Genomic DNA, 15,582 nt, shown 5'->3' on the forward strand with positions numbered 1-15,582 from the left:
ATCTCTTTAGCTGCGGTAGAGTATGAATCACACCAGAAACAAGCATGCAGCTAATCCAGCCAGACTTTAGCTAGAAACATCTGATCTAATTGTTTGTTATGGGTCTAATGGTGCTTACACACGCACTACAGAAGCCAACGACGGGTCCGTCTGACCCTCCTGCTGGGCGGACTTTCAGCAGACCGTAGTGCGTGCGTACACACACGCTACAGTCTGCTGAAAGTCCGCCCAGCGGGAGGGTCCGACGGACCCGTTGTTGGCTTCTGTAGTGCGCATGTACGCTCCTTATGGCTAAAAGTATTGGAGGCAGAGAATCAGCAGGATAGCCAGAGTATATTGTTGAAAAGGAAAATAAATATGTCAGTCTCCATCTCCCTCTCACTTCATGTGTGCTTTAAGTTGGCCATACACAATTCAATTATCACCATCTGCTTTCTGGGACAAAGGTACTGCCCCTTTTTTCCATGGAATGTTTGCTCAGTTTATCATTCAACTAAAGCTACCGTATGTCCACACGCTATGCAGAAGTAGGTGGGAATGTCCATTGAAGGACAGATTTTGCTGTATCGGGTGACAATCGTAAAAATTGTATCTGAACAAAAAGCAACCAATATCAGGCATTTTGCACAATCCATCCAGTGGACTGTTAAGAAGATATTGTGCAGTCGCCAAGTGTGTATAATTTCAACTTTTTTTCTGGGAACTGCACAGTAGCTTTAACTGTGAGGGCCCTTTCACACCGGGGCGGTGCGGTATTTTTGCTGCACCCCACCGCTGGGCAATGAAAGTCTATGGAGATTTTCATACTGCCACGTTACGGCACAATGGGACAGAAGTGACGTTTTCGACGCATCCCTGACACTAGGACAAAACTACATTAACGCGTGTACTTGCTTCACTCTGCGTTGGTCCAGAAGTCATGTTACTCTATGGAGATGCAGGGATTTGAAAAATGTTGGCGTCCCGACACTGCGCGCGCATGTGCAGAAGCATATTTTAACAATAAGCTTCCGTGCACTTCTGCATACCCGAAGCAGGAAATGACAGCAAGTGCGCGTCACTTCCTGCTTGGCTGGTGTCTAGACAGGGGACACCGCGTACTAACCTTCCAGTTGATAAGCTGTCCAAAGTGGAAGCATGAAATTTGTGTGCCACTTAGCAGCAGAGATTAACATATCTACCTATTGTACATATCGGCATGCGTGTGCCGTAGCTCCCACTATTTATCGGGTGCCGCAGGTGCCCAATTTTCACACGCATGCCGATAGTTACAATGGGCGCTTATGGGGCGCCCAATTGTTATCTTGTTCTTTTAACCTTTTTGTGTGTGGTGGAATTGTGCTGGGGGGAGGGGGGGGGTTAGGGTTAGGCAGCCATGGGGAGTGCTTTAAGACCATAGAACACTAGCCGATTCAAACCAAATAATCACATTGGCCAGAAAAATCGATGTGTGTGGCCACCTTTACAAGGTGGAAATCCATGTGATATGAACAAACATATGTGCATACAGTGCTCACAAGTCGCAGGCATATTATACAGAGGCTGGAGGTTGTACAGTTTGGACTCTTCCCAATAGAAGACATGGCAGATAAAATGGAGCTGATGATTTTCCCCAAATGCTCACTTTCAACCCAGTGGTGCACCTGTGCCCCTAGGCTGGAGCCTCTTGCCTAGCACTGATCATGTGAATCATCTGATTTTATTAAGATTTGTGGCACCATGGCATTTTGCAATTACTGTAAATTCATTTGCATTTTTCTTTTTGCAAGCAACACTGCTTTGCAAACAAATAATAAAACATGATTATTCAACCAAAAGCAACTTTAGAAAAGCCAAAATAAGTGGAGATAAAAACCCATAAAAGTCCCAGTTTCTACTTCCCATCTTACTTTGAAGTGAACCCGAGGTGAGAGTGATATGGAGTGATATAGAGGCTGCCATATTTATTTCCTTATAAGCAATACCAGTTCCCCGGCTGTCCTGCTGATCCCTCTGCTTCATATACTTTCAGCCAGAGACCCTGAACACGCATATGCAGATCAGGTGTTTCTGACATTATTGTCAGATCTGACAAGATTAGCTGCATGCTTGTTTCTGGTGTAATTTGGACACTACTGCAGCCAAATAGATCAGCAGGACTGCCAGGCAACTGGTATTGTTTAAAAGGAAATAAATATGGCAGCCTCCATGTCACCCTCACCGTGGGTTCACTTTGATTCAATGAGTAGTCAGTCAGATTTGCATTAAAGCTGGTTGATTTCCAAGTCCTTTTTTGTCTACAATAAAATCTGTAAAACACATTGCGAGTTCAAGCAAAGTTCAGTGATTATTATTTAGCACGTATTAAGAGGACGAGAGGCCCCTTGTATAGTGAAGTTGACCTGCAGAACATTGGATTGCGCACTTGTGACTTGGAAAGGCTGTTGTCCTCCTGCATAAAGGCGAAATTCTCCTGGCTCAAGGATCCAGTGGTCACTCCAAACTGCTCGCTGCCTCGGTAGCACTGTCATAGTTACCTTCACAGATTTTCCTGCTGGAATTGTTCCACGCTGAATTCCTACCAGCTGCCACTGGGGAACTGGCACAGAGGAAGAGGCCCAACTCATATACAACTGTACCACCTGTAGAAGAACACAATGATCCCCAATAATCACTAAGGCGCTTTGAAACCATGCTTTGACACTGTGCTGAACTACAGTTATCCTTTAAGCCAGCAAGTATCAAATAAACAGAATAAAAAGTAAAGGCAGCCATACACTGGTAGATTGCCACCAGATCGACCAACAGATCCCTCTCTGATCGAATCTGATCACAGAGGGATCTATTGGCTGCCTACACTACACACAGATTTTGAATCGCTTTCACTATGAAATGGATTCACAATCTGTGGAACTGCCGCTTCCGCCGCCCCCAGCATACATTACCTGATTCGGCCGATGCGAGTCCCCCGGTCTCTGCTGTCTTCTCCGCTCTGGGCTCTGGCTTCACTTTACTTCCTGTCGGGGGAAGTTTAAACAGCAGAGGGCACTCTACTGTTTAAACTTCCCCCGACAGGAAGTACAGTGAAGCCACCTGGAGCCCAGTAGAGACCTCGGGGACAGCGGGAATACGCGCCGCCCGGATCAAGTAATGTATTGCCGCTAGTGTCGGTCGTCGGACATTCGAATGCCGCTATTGACGCACTCCAGACCCGCCAGCGATCGAGCAAAATTTTCCGTGCGGACAGATCGACGGGACTAAAGGTGCCCATACACTTGCTCGAAATTCCCGCCGATAGACAGCAGATTCGATCACTGTGATCGAATCTGCTGTGAAATCGATGCGCAAATGCTGACCGATCAACCGATTTCCATCCCAAACCGATCGATCCCGGCTATCTCTCCGTGCGGAAAATTTCGCTCGATCGCCGGCAGGTCGGGAGTGCGTCGATAGCGGCGTTCGAATGTTAAACGACAGTGGCAATACATTACTTGATCCAGCCAGCGCGTGTCCCTTCTCGACTCTGGGTGGCTTCCCTGTACTTCCTGTCGGGGGAATTTTAAACAGTAGAGCGCCCTCTACTGTTTAAACTTCTCCCAACAGGAAGTAAAGTGAGCCAGAGCCCAGAGCGGAGAAGAGACCGTGGAGACCGGGGGACTCGCGCCGGCCGGATCAGGTAATGTATGCTGGGGGCGGCGGAAGCAGCGGCTCCACAGATTGTGAATCGATTTCATAGTGAAATCGATTCAAAATCTGTTTGCAGTGTAGGCAGCCAATAGATCCCTCTGATCAGATTCGACCAGAGAGGGATCTATCTGTTGGTCGATCTGGTGGCAATCGACCAGTGTATGGCTGCATGTTTTACATGTTTGCTTGCAGCAACGTACACTTGTTCAGAAAGGGACAGTTCCCTGATGATCATATTTCCCCATTAAAATATTCTTCTATTTAACTATTATTCTTCTATTAATAATTTAATTGTATTATTAACCTAATAAGCCAGAGTGGTAGCTTAATGTCTTCAACAACTTTTATATACAATGCAAACTGTGTGATGCAGCTGAGCTGTAAACAGACGGAGTGAGATGTCATCAACCACAATCCAAAGCCTGCAAAAATGTTAGGTCCTAACTGAGACAGTCATCAAACCTTATGGTATTTATGAAAGGTTTAACAAAGTAGGTGACAGAATAGGGACAGTGTTATGTCAGATTCATTAGACATGGCACAATTCCTTTAGGTGCGGCTGGAACATCCTCACAGGGAAAGCAAGGGTTGAGACTTGTTTTGCTGCTGATTCTTTGCATGAAAGCTGGGCAGCAAATGAGACTTGTCAAAGAAAAAAAAAGTGACATTTCTAGCTGAGGGATCCAGTACACCATTAATTCCAATGGCACACTCTGCTTCTGCAATCTAAAGGCACAGCTACAACTCTGAACTACAGACATAGGGGCTTTCGTTTGTACCTGTGCTTTGTGGCTTCAATAAAAGAGGATTCTATGAGGAGTGCCGGAGTCTGTCAGTTCTTTCAGCTATATAGACAACTCTGAACTACTGTCACAGTAGCTAGCTGGACGGCAACAGCCCAGTAGCTTAATGACCAATCCAGCAGTGACAAAATGGTCTCATACACACCAGGACTAGTGGTGAGCAATACATTCATCTGACATACAAATCTCCATTGACCTAGGGAGGGATTTAAAACTTAGTCAGTGAAACCTATAGCTGCTAGTTAATTAACCAGCTGCCAACTATTTTACTGGAAGCTGCTTACTTTAATTAACTCTTTTCTTAAAGGGGAACTGTAACAAAGGATTACCGGTAGAACTTCATCCCAATCAGTAGCCGATATCGCCTTTCCCATGAGAAATCTTTACCATTTATCAAAAAGATCGTCAGGGGCTCTGTATGGCTGACTCTGTGGTGAAACCCCTCCCACAGTATGATGTCAGCGCCTCACAGCACTGAGGTACTGACATCGCACTGTGGGAGCCTTGTGGGAAAGGATCAGGCGCAACATCTCTTGTACATGAAGCTAATTGCCAATGCAGGTACATTTTGCACCACAGTAAGAAGAACACTGCTCTGTTGTACACTGTATACATATTGTTATTTTGTTTCATGTGTATCCCCTCCTGTCACTTTAAGCCAGGCTTCCTCAACCATGTTTTCCTGGAACCACGGTTCCTAGAGTACTATACAAGGGTTCCTTGGCATTTTCCCCTTTCATGATGGAAGTATGATAGAGCACACTAAAATGGGGGATAGTGTAAAAAAAACAAAAACCTAAATTGGGGGTCAGAATAATAATGAGCAAATTGATAAAATGCACTAGAAAAAAGGAGCCATTATAATGAAGGGCATTGCAATGAAAGTAGTGAAATAAACATCCACACCTACTTTAAAAGTCCATGCCTCCTGCACTATAAATGCAAGGGTTCCTTAAGATACAAAGAATATTTGCAGGGGTTCCTTGAGATCCACATATTATTTGCAGGGTTCCACCAGGTTAAAAAGGTTGAGAAAGGCTGCTTAAGCTATTGCTTGTGTAGAATTGGCTTACATACCTGAGTGGTGCGGTGGGGTCGGGGGGCGGACTCGTCCTGCTTGCTTGATAGTCACGTGGGCGTTTTGTTTACATTCGGCCCACGTGTGCTGTCATAGGCCGTGTCGACTGTGCAGTTCGATGTGCCACTCGGAGGACAGGGGTTCCCCATCAGGTCTGCTCCTTAGGGGAAGGGGGGGGGGGGGGCGTGATAACGTGTATCATCGCTCCTCTCCTCATTGGTCGGCATCCTCTAGTGTGTGTGCTGGTGGTGTACGCGGCACATCCCAGCCCGCCTCAGTTTAGCCGTTGTATATGAGGCTCTCGTTGGCTGTTCACCCACATGCATATAAAGTAGCAGTCCCCTATCAGGTCCGCTTGGCAGGACGGAAGGGGATTGGTTGCCATAGGCAACAGCATGGTGATCGGTTAAATTCCATGTTAGGATAGTATATAAAGCTGAGTGTGATGATCCGCTCAGCTGGCTGCACAGGCAGACAGCTGTTTGTCCATTCCTCTAGTCTGTGGGCTGCAGGTCTCTGGAACAGAGACTTGTCTTTCCATTGCAAGTTTCTGGTCTGTTCTCTTGCTGGGGAATTTGCATACATTCATTATGCAAATCCCCTACCTGCCTTCTTTGATGACTGGCACTATAAGAGCTTTATGTTTCCCAGAAGGCTTTGCTGGTCATTTCCCTTCCATGGTCTGTTCCTGATGGACACTGCTGGAGTGTCAGCCATTGCTATCTAGTATAGTTAATTCCTGGGGGTTGCTTTAGGCTCCCCTTCTAGCCCAGTCAGGTTGTATTGTTCTGTCTTGTCTTGCCTGTTGCCATTGTCCTGTCCCAAAGGTGGTCGACAGGAAATGGTTCTGATCTCTGTTCTTGGAGTATAGCTGGTGCAGCGGTTGCTACCAGCTATCTCTTCTGTTCTGTCTCCTGGGATCGCGCTAGCTACTTTTCGCTTGCGCTTGGGATCCTTGTGTTCTGTCTCCTGGGATCGCGCTAGCTACTTTTCGCGAGTGCTGTGGATCCTATCTCTCGCTTGTCCCTGTTTTCGTGTGTCTGTCTTGTCCGCTACGCTTGCAGGAGGCTCGGTGAGGTAACCGTTAAGCAAGCGCTCGCGTCCTCTGTTTCATGTTTGTCTGTTAATGGTTAGTTAGGCGTGTTTGTCTCTATTGTGCTTATCACGTGGAGATCGCGCATAACCGCGTGCACTGTTGCGAATGAGTGCGGTGTTCGCGGTTAGCTAGCGTTTATTTTCCGTATCTCCTTATTGTATTATTTGCTGTGCCTTTGCTACCCTCGTATTCTATTCTGATCTGCCTTGTGTCACGTCTGGCGATCGCACCTCCCGCGATCGCGTTCCTATTTCATATCTGCTGTTGTGTGTGCGCGGTCGCAGGGTGGCGACTGGATTGGCGCACACACATACAACCTGTCCCTTTGCTCAATCTCATTCGCAATCGCCTCTCTTGCGATTGCGTTCTGCGCTTCGTACAATTCCTGTCTGGCATTTGTGGAGGTACAGAGGATTGGTTCCTCTGCACTCCTCAGCGCCATCTGCCGACAGGAATTTCCCTCTACAGGTGCGTAGCACCTTTTGCTGGGTGCCTGCAAATATACGCTTGTGGAGGATTTCCGCCGTGTCAGCGCACGCGTTGTGCGCTGATCACGGAGAAAGTTACACAATCGTTACAGAATGACCAGCCCAACCCAAAACCCCAGTGTAGACGGAATTTCCGATTTGTACGATTTTGTCGAATATGGCTCTTGTACCTTCAAGAGATTTAAAAAACTTGAACCTGAATCAGCAGACGAATTTTTGTCTGAGTGTACGAAACTGTTAGCGAACCCTGAATTCCAATGCACCCCAGTGTCTACCTGGGCCCCCCAAATGGTCTACATTCTGTTGGGGGGCGAAATGTCAATGTGGGCTTATGATGTGTTAGATCATACCACCCTGAGTCAAAGACCCCCGGAATTCTTGGCCTTTTTAATTCACAATTGGCTGAGATTACCTCAATTACCATACCCCCTTAATGAGTTGTTGTCAGCAGCTCAATCAGCTGTTACATCTACTCTTTCATCCATAAAGCAGCCATCCAAAGCCTCTAAGTCCAAACGTAAAAGATCTAGGAAGGCTTCCCAGCGGAAAGATCCGTTGCCCATAGCAACCACAAATAAAGAGGTTATTTCTGTCAAGTCTGAAATGGGTAAAACCATGCAGTATGATAATGATGTTTATAATGCATCTGCTGATCAGTTTCCAGGTTTTTTGCCCCAATCCAAAGCTTATGTGGATCCTGCTATAGGTAGGATCGCACACTACATTAAAGCAGTTAAAAAATCTGTTCTTGTTCCCGAACCTCACCCCTATGGAGATTATCTGGATACTGGCCTGTTTGAACCCCCATTTGCTTCCTGGGATGTTGGGGCCTTGCTGGAGGAATTCGATTTTGATTGGAAAGCCTTTTGCGATTTTTACATCGCAAAAAGCGAAGATGTCTTGAATGCTTGTCTTGATTCTATGTACCTTCTGATTGATTCCGATGAATGTGACAAGGATGATGTGGATCTGGTGATCTATGTATGGCAAACGATTTTGGATGAGTTGCACACACACCAACCAATTGATTCCAATAAAGAGACATAGTTGTCGGATGATTGTTCCTGCCTTTCTGGGGTAAAGCATGAGAGTCTTGACTTTGTGCAATCTGAAATGAATGAGCATGCCGCTGTGGTTGATTCCTGTGCGACTCCTGAAGGATTCTCTCCTGACAGTGTGCAGTTTGAATCTGTGCGATCTGATGCCTGTTTCTCGGATGTTCCTGCAGATTGTGATCGGCATGAGTCTGCCGGTTTCCTCAAGGATGTGTGGGATCCTTTGTCATTTAGAAACAGATCTTTGAGATCTTCCATCTGTGACCCTGCTATGGGGAAAGTTTCTCGACTGTGCAGCGTCAAAAGTAAAATTAATATGCCTAATAAAGTTTATCCTGTTGATGTCGCCATTTCTTCTGCAAATGATTCCCTGTCTCACCCTGTTCTCACCTGTAAGGGCCCGTTGCCTGGAGACAGTTGCTCCAGTGTTTCGGTCCTAGATGCCTTGCAGTCTGCTCCGCAGATCGCGGAGGTTTGCGCTATGGAAGCATCAGTTTCACAACCTAAAGTGAATTTTGATTCGCAGGTTTTGCGTTCTGATTCCTCGGATTCGACATTGTTAGCCGAATCTAAGAGTGAGACAGCGCTTCGGTTTTGCGAATCTGATGCTGAACCTTCTTTGCCTTATTCAGAGACGCTTTCTCTGAGCCTGCCCTGTACCATGAATAACAAAACGATGTCCAATCACACTGACATTTGGGAGTCCCTTTCTTGCTTTGAAGAAAGTTCTGACTCTCCACCCTGTACTCTGGATGAGTCAATATTGCCTTGTACAATATCTCCTGCCCTGCCCCTAGAGGCTCGTCTAGGTATTGCTGCTATTTTTACCTGTCTTTCTGCAGTTTTGGAGTTGCAAGCTAGTTTGACTACTACGCAGAATTCTGGGTGCAGCGAGATTAAAGTTAGGGAGTCAGTGTGTGGTCCAGTGAATATTCCTGTACGTTCCACTCATGATGATGAAATTCAGTCTCAGTTTATGGTGGAACCTTCCCTGGGACATCTGCCCTGTTCTCAAAATAAAGTTCCAGTTTTGCCCTGTAACATGGATAGTACAGAATCCTTCTTAGAAAACTTGAAAAATGATGTTCCTGAGGTCTTGTTTGATGATCTGAAGGTCTCCGAGTTCCTCCCAAAGGGTGCAGAACTTGTAGGAGATGTCTCCTGCCCCCCAGGTCCTTCTGAGGTGTTGCCCACTTCAGTAGGCATTGCTGCCTTGCTGACTACTTTTGCAGCTCTTGTGGAGCTTCATTCATGTGTAGTCAATGATGATATTACAGTTACAGAAAATTCTGAATTTGAGTCCGAGTCTTCTTTTGAAAGACCAGTACCTGTGACCTTTACTCGTGATGATTTTCTGCCCGGTACTGGTTTTGGTCTTGTCGTGTCGGACTCTGAGGTTGGCAGTTCCCCGACATGTCCTGAGGTTTCTCCTGTACTAGTGTACCCCGATGTGCTCTGTGACCCAGGAAGCTCAAGTGTGCCTCGGTTACCAGCGTACTCAGATGCTTCCTCAGTGGAGACATGTTCTGATATAGCCTGCCTGCTTGCATGCCCAGAAGTGGTCCCTGAAAGTCCTGATCTTGATGGGGGTCCTGCTAATTTTGAGTCTGGAATGATCATAGGTTCCATAGGGGTTCTTGGTGGTTCTCCATGTGAGCCTGGTGAGCGTTCTGGCTTCTTGGAATCTCTGCGGAGCTTCAAGGCGTTCTGGGAGATTCCGGGAAAGGTTTTGCTTGGTGCCCTAAATACGATCAACAATGCCTTTGGTGTTGTAAGGGACACTTCGAACAGGTATTGCAGCAGGTTTGGTATTCTTGGATGCTCCTTGGAAGGTGGTGGGTATTGTCTGGAGGGTGTCGATGGCTTCTTCTCTGGTGTCCACAGTCCTGATGGGTGTTACGCTGAGACTTGTAGTGCTGATGGGCATGTTTCGGTGGCTTCTGCTTCCGATGAGGTCGGTTTCGGATGGACTGACTCTGGAATTGGGCCTTGTCGGGCTGTCCCGACCTTCATGAGTCTTCAGTTAGAGTTTTGTGATGATACCAGTTTTGAGGGATGTCTGGAATCCATCCCTAGATGGGGGGGGGGGGGGGGGTATTGTGATGATCCGCTCAGCTGGCTGCACAGGCAGACAGCTGTTTGTCCATTCCTCTAGTCTGTGGGCTGCAGGTCTCTGGAACAGAGACTTGTCTTTCCATTGCAAGTTTCTGGTCTGTTCTCTTGCTGGGGAATTTGCATACATTCGTTATGCAAATCCCCTACCTGCCTTCTTTGATGACTGGCACTATAAGAGCTTTATGTTTCCCAGAAGGCTTTGCTGGTCATTTCCCTTCCATGGTCTGTTCCTGATGGACACTGCTGGAGTGTCAGCCATTGCTATCTAGTATAGTTAATTCCTGGGGGTTGCTTTAGGCTCCCCTTCTAGCCCAGTCAGGTTGTATTGCCTGTTCTGTCTTGTCTTGCCTGTTGCCATTGTCCTGTCCCAAAGGTGGTCGACAGGAAATGGTTCTGATCTCTGTTCTTGGAGTATAGCTGGTGCAGCGGTTGCTACCAGCTATCTCTTCCGTTCTGTCTCATGGGATCGCGCTAGCTACTTTTCGCTAGCGCTGGGGATCCTTCTGTTCTGTCTCCTGGGATCGCGCTAGCTACTTTTCGCTAGTGCTGTGGATCCTATCTCTCGCTTGTCCCTGTTTTCGTGTGTCTGTCTTGTCCGCTACGCTTGCTGGAGGCTCGGTGAGGTAACCGTTAAGCAAGCGTTTCATGTTTGTCTGTTAATGGTTAGTTAGGCGTGCTTGTCTCTATTGTGCTTATCACGTGGAGATCGCACATAACCGCGTGCACTGTTGCGAATGAGTGCGGTGTTCGCGGTTAGCTAGCGTTTGTTATTTTCCGTATCTCCTTATTGTATTATTTGCTGTGCCTTTGCTACCCTCGTATTCTATTCTGATCTGCCTTGTGTCACGTCTGGCGATCGCACCTCTCGCGATCGCGTTCCTATTTCATATCTGCTGCTGTGTGTGTGCGGTCGCGGGGTGGCGACTGGATTGGCGCACACACATACAACCTGTCCCTTTGCTCAATCTCATTCGCAATCGCCTCTCTTGCGATTGCGTTCTGCGCTTCGTACAATTCCTGTCTGGCATTTGTGGAGGTACAGAGGATTGGTTCCTCTGGACTCAGCGCCATCTGCCGACAGGAATTTCCCTCTACAGGTGCGTAGCACCTTTTGCTGGGTGCCTGCAAATATACGCTTGTGGAGGATTTCCGCCGTGTCAGCGCACGCGTTGTGCGCTGATCACGGAGAAAGTTCCACAATCGTTACACTGAGATTGTGAATGTTTGAATCAGACTGACATAAGCTTGAAAAAGGAGGGTCACCTCCGAAACATTGCTAGTACTACCACCATCTTGTAGCTATGTGTCTTATAATAAAGAGCTAAGTACTTACCTGATGGTGCCAGTCTCCACTCTTCTACATTTTCTGAATGTATAAAATGTTAAGTTGTCACATTTGCATGAAATGGTGTTAGACTGACATAGAATAATTAAGCAGTACATTTTGTGCACATAGCACATGATGATATACTGTATTGACCAGCGTGAAATAAATGCAGCTTGTGTTGCTGCAAGCTTACCTCATCCCCTGTTCTTAACCCTGTATTTTTCACATTCACAGACAGCTGGAGGGTGTCACATGGATGCAGAAGGCTTTGATTCACTGCCAGGTCACTGTACTCAAATGTAGTGTAAGACAGTCCATAACCAAAAGGGTACAGAGGTACCTTGTTTCCATAGTACCGATATGTTCGTCCTTCCATTGTGTAGTTTTCCATAGGAGGAACCTTAGGCAGAAGATTCAACAAATTAAACACTACTTTAGGTGAAAATTTAAATATGCAGAAGGTCATTTATGAATGTTCTTTAGGTGAGAAAAATGCATGCGTGGGACTAGCATTGGCTGTATGAATAGTCACTAAACTGAATCCCAGCCATCAACAATGGTGCAGCATTTACCTGCCCTATAGCAGGCACAGCTGCTGCACCTAGCTTATACATTTACAGGGGATGCATATTAACATTTTCCATGGCATTTTTCTGGCACAAATTAGTTTTTTTCGGCAGATAGATGGCTCGATAGATAATTTCCGACAGGTCCGATCTGATTTTGAGTTTTTCTGAGTTTTCCTGATACATTTTCTCACAGAAGTGAATGGAAATCAATCAGAAAAACTACTGGAAAATAGATTGGCAAGTAAATCTGCCGAAAAAACTCATTGTGTATTCCCAGCATTACATGGATGGTTAGACTGCAGCCATTCTGAAGGTTTGCGAAGCCCATAAGGAAGAGTTGGTAGCTTACATTAACAAACCACCAGCGAAGGATCACAATGCCACACAGAGGTCTGATCTCTAGATACAACAGAGCCACATCTATTAACCTCCTTCGTGGTAATCCCGAGTCAGAAGTGAGCCGGAAATCCACAGGTTTGATTTTTAGGGTCTAAAAGTGTGTGAAAAAATTGCACCGCTTTCAGACACTAAAATCCAGAAATAATCATAACGCCAAGGAGGCTAACCAGATTCCTTTACTTCAGAAATGCCATCTGATAACAGGCAGGTTTGTCATTTGAGGGCAAATCATGGTTATGCATTTCAAAATGCAATTGCATTCATTAGTAACTGAATGTAATATGCAGTGATTTTTTTCCCCTCTAAGCATTTGCAAAACTCCAAATATCACAATTTAATCTAAAATAATTATGTAGATAAATCATTGTTTTAATGGTCCTAATCCTCTTTAGAACTTCCTGCAATACCGTTAGCTTTTATGTTGTATTTAGTGGTTAAAATCTACATTTACATTTTTGAACATCGGGTTTTTAATGTTCTTTTGCTCCCATACAGCCAAATCTTGAACTACGGTACTTCTTCCTTTCACTTTGATGTGTTTTTCTCAGTCACACAGCAGTTTAATTAGCTAAATGTGAGTCCGGCTTCAGACTGTAGGCCAAAAACAAGCCTTTGGGGATTAGTATGTGGTAACACCCATCTGGCTCAGATCCAAACAGGAAGTGACGCTCGCTTGTGGTCACTTCCTGTTTGGGAAATACGGAAGTGCACGGGAGCATATTGTAAAACATACGCTTCCGCGCATGCGCGCCACCAGCCTAATGCCATCCTTTTTAAAATCTTTGTCGCCATAGTGTTACATGACTTCTGGTATGTTGCATGTTGCCACAGGTCATTGCAGAGGTTGTGCGGTAGCATAGGTTTATCTGCACGGTAGGTCGGTGACTTCCGGCGCACTGCACCACACAAGAGCACAGCCTAGTTCTATGTATGCTTAAGACTGTGTATCCACTTGCTTAACTCATGTCACTTCAGGTACCCTGAAAAATACAGCTGTTTCTGCTGCAGGGTTTTCTGTCCAAAAAGTCAGCACAGAGCTTGGGGCCAAGGTACGGGTATCTTTTATTCCCAACAATGGACTTTCTATCTTGTACTTGTACTGACCATCTAAATCAGGGGTGTCCAAACTAGAGTTGAGCTGAAATTTTCGTAATTTCGCATTACTAAAATTATGCATGCGAAATTTGCGATTACGATGCGAAATTATGGTAGCGTAATTGGCATTAAAATCGTAATTGAAAATACTGTAAGCGTAATTTTCAACGCGTAATTTCGCGTTTCGTTCATGCCGTAATTTCGCATTAAACGCTACCGTAATTTCGCGTTAAACCGTAACGCTCCGTATAATATAAAAAAGCCGCCAACTTTAAGGGTTAATAGCAAAGCCCCCTTAAATTCTAAGAGCCTCCAATTTGGAGAATATATTAAGGAGATCAGGAGGAATAAGAGGAAATTTTTTTTTTTCAAAAAGACCTTAAAGTTTTTGAGAAAATCGATGTTAAAGTTTCAAAGGAAAAATGTAAACATTTAAAAACCCGCCGACTTTAACGGTTAATAGCAAAGCCTGCTTAAAGTTTAGGAACACCAAATTCCCAGGGTATATTAAGGGGATCAGTGGGAATAAGAGGAAAACATTTTTTTTCAAAAAGACCTTATAGTTTTTGAGAAAATCGATTTTTAAGTTTCAAGGGCGAAAATGTCTTTTAAATGCAGAAAATGTCAGTTTTTTTTGCACAGGTAACAATAGTGTATTATTTTCATAGATTCCCCCAAGTGGGAAGAGTTTTACTTACTTCGTTCTGAGTGTGGGAAATATAAAAAAAACGACGTGGGGTCCCCCCTCCCAGACCTCTTTAACCCCTTGTCCCCCATGCAGGCTGGGATAGCCAGAATGCGGAGCACCGGCCGCGTGGGGCTCCGCACCCTGACTATACCAGCCCGCATGGTCCATGGATTGGGGGGTCTCGGAAGGGGAGGGGCAGCCAAGCTTTCCCCTCCCCCTCCGAGCCCTTGTCCAATCCAAGGACAAGGGGCTCTTCTCCACCTCTGATGGGCGGTGGAGGTGGAGGCCGCGATTTCCTGGGGGGGGGGGGTTCATGGTGGAATCTGGGAGTCCCCTTTAAAAAGGGGTCCCCCAGATGTCCCCCCCCTCCTAGGAGAAATGAGTATAGAGGTACTTGTACCCCTTACCCATTTCCTTTAAGAGTTAAAAGTAAATAAACACACAAACACTTAGAAAAAAGTATTTTAATTGAACAAAAAACATAACCACGAAAAAAGTCCTTTAATATTCTTAATTAACCATTAATACTTACCTGTCCCTTTAAATAAATGATCCCTCGAAATAGCCTCGGAAATGTTCTATCAGTTACAATGTAACAAAGTTATTACAATGTAACAACTTTGTTACATTGTAACTACGCCGCACCCGACGTCACTCGCCGCCGCCGCATACGCGTCTGCGCTGCACGGACCCGACAGAGCTCTGAGCTATATAGCTCAGAGCTCTCTAAAGTATCTTTGTATTTTGGCTCCAAGGAGCCCCATTGGTCCTTAGCAGACCAATGGGGTTCCTTCAAATCAGAAGGAACCAGATTGGTCTGCTAAGGACTAATGGGGCTCCTTGGAGCCCAAATACAAAGATGCTTTAGAGAGCTCTGAGCTATATAGCTCAGAGCTCTGTCGGGTCCGTGCAGCACGGACGCGTATGCGGCGGCTGAGCGGCGAGTGGCGTCGGGTGCGGCGTAGTTACAATGTAACAAAGTTGTTACATTGTAATAACTTTGTTACATTGTAACTGATAGAACATTTCCGAGGCTATTTCGAGGGATCATTTATTTAAAGGGACAGGTAAGTATTAATGGTTAATTAAGAATATTAAAGGACTTTTTTCGTGGTTATGTTTTTTGTTCAATTAAAATACTTTTTTCTAAGTGTTTGTGTGTTTATTTACTTTTAACTCTTAAAGGAAATGGGTAAGGGGTAC

General features: G+C 45.6%; 1 protein-coding gene across 1 annotated transcript in view; it reads right to left on the reverse strand.

Moving 5' to 3' along the window:
• Positions 1–254: 254 nt before the first annotated feature.
• Positions 255–15,582, reverse strand: part of LOC137546515 (uncharacterized) — a 65,548-nt gene continuing 50,220 nt past the window's right edge. The window contains exons 14-15 of the mRNA XM_068269070.1: positions 11,822–12,028; positions 255–2,621 (exon numbers count right to left, since the gene is read on the reverse strand). Of these exons, the coding sequence (XP_068125171.1) occupies positions 2,334–2,621; positions 11,822–12,028 (495 nt within the window). The 3' untranslated portion in view covers positions 255–2,333. The remainder of the gene's footprint in view (positions 2,622–11,821; positions 12,029–15,582) is intronic.

This window comes from Hyperolius riggenbachi, chromosome 2, assembly GCF_040937935.1.
Source record: "Hyperolius riggenbachi isolate aHypRig1 chromosome 2, aHypRig1.pri, whole genome shotgun sequence".
Taxonomy (NCBI): domain Eukaryota; kingdom Metazoa; phylum Chordata; class Amphibia; order Anura; family Hyperoliidae; genus Hyperolius; species Hyperolius riggenbachi.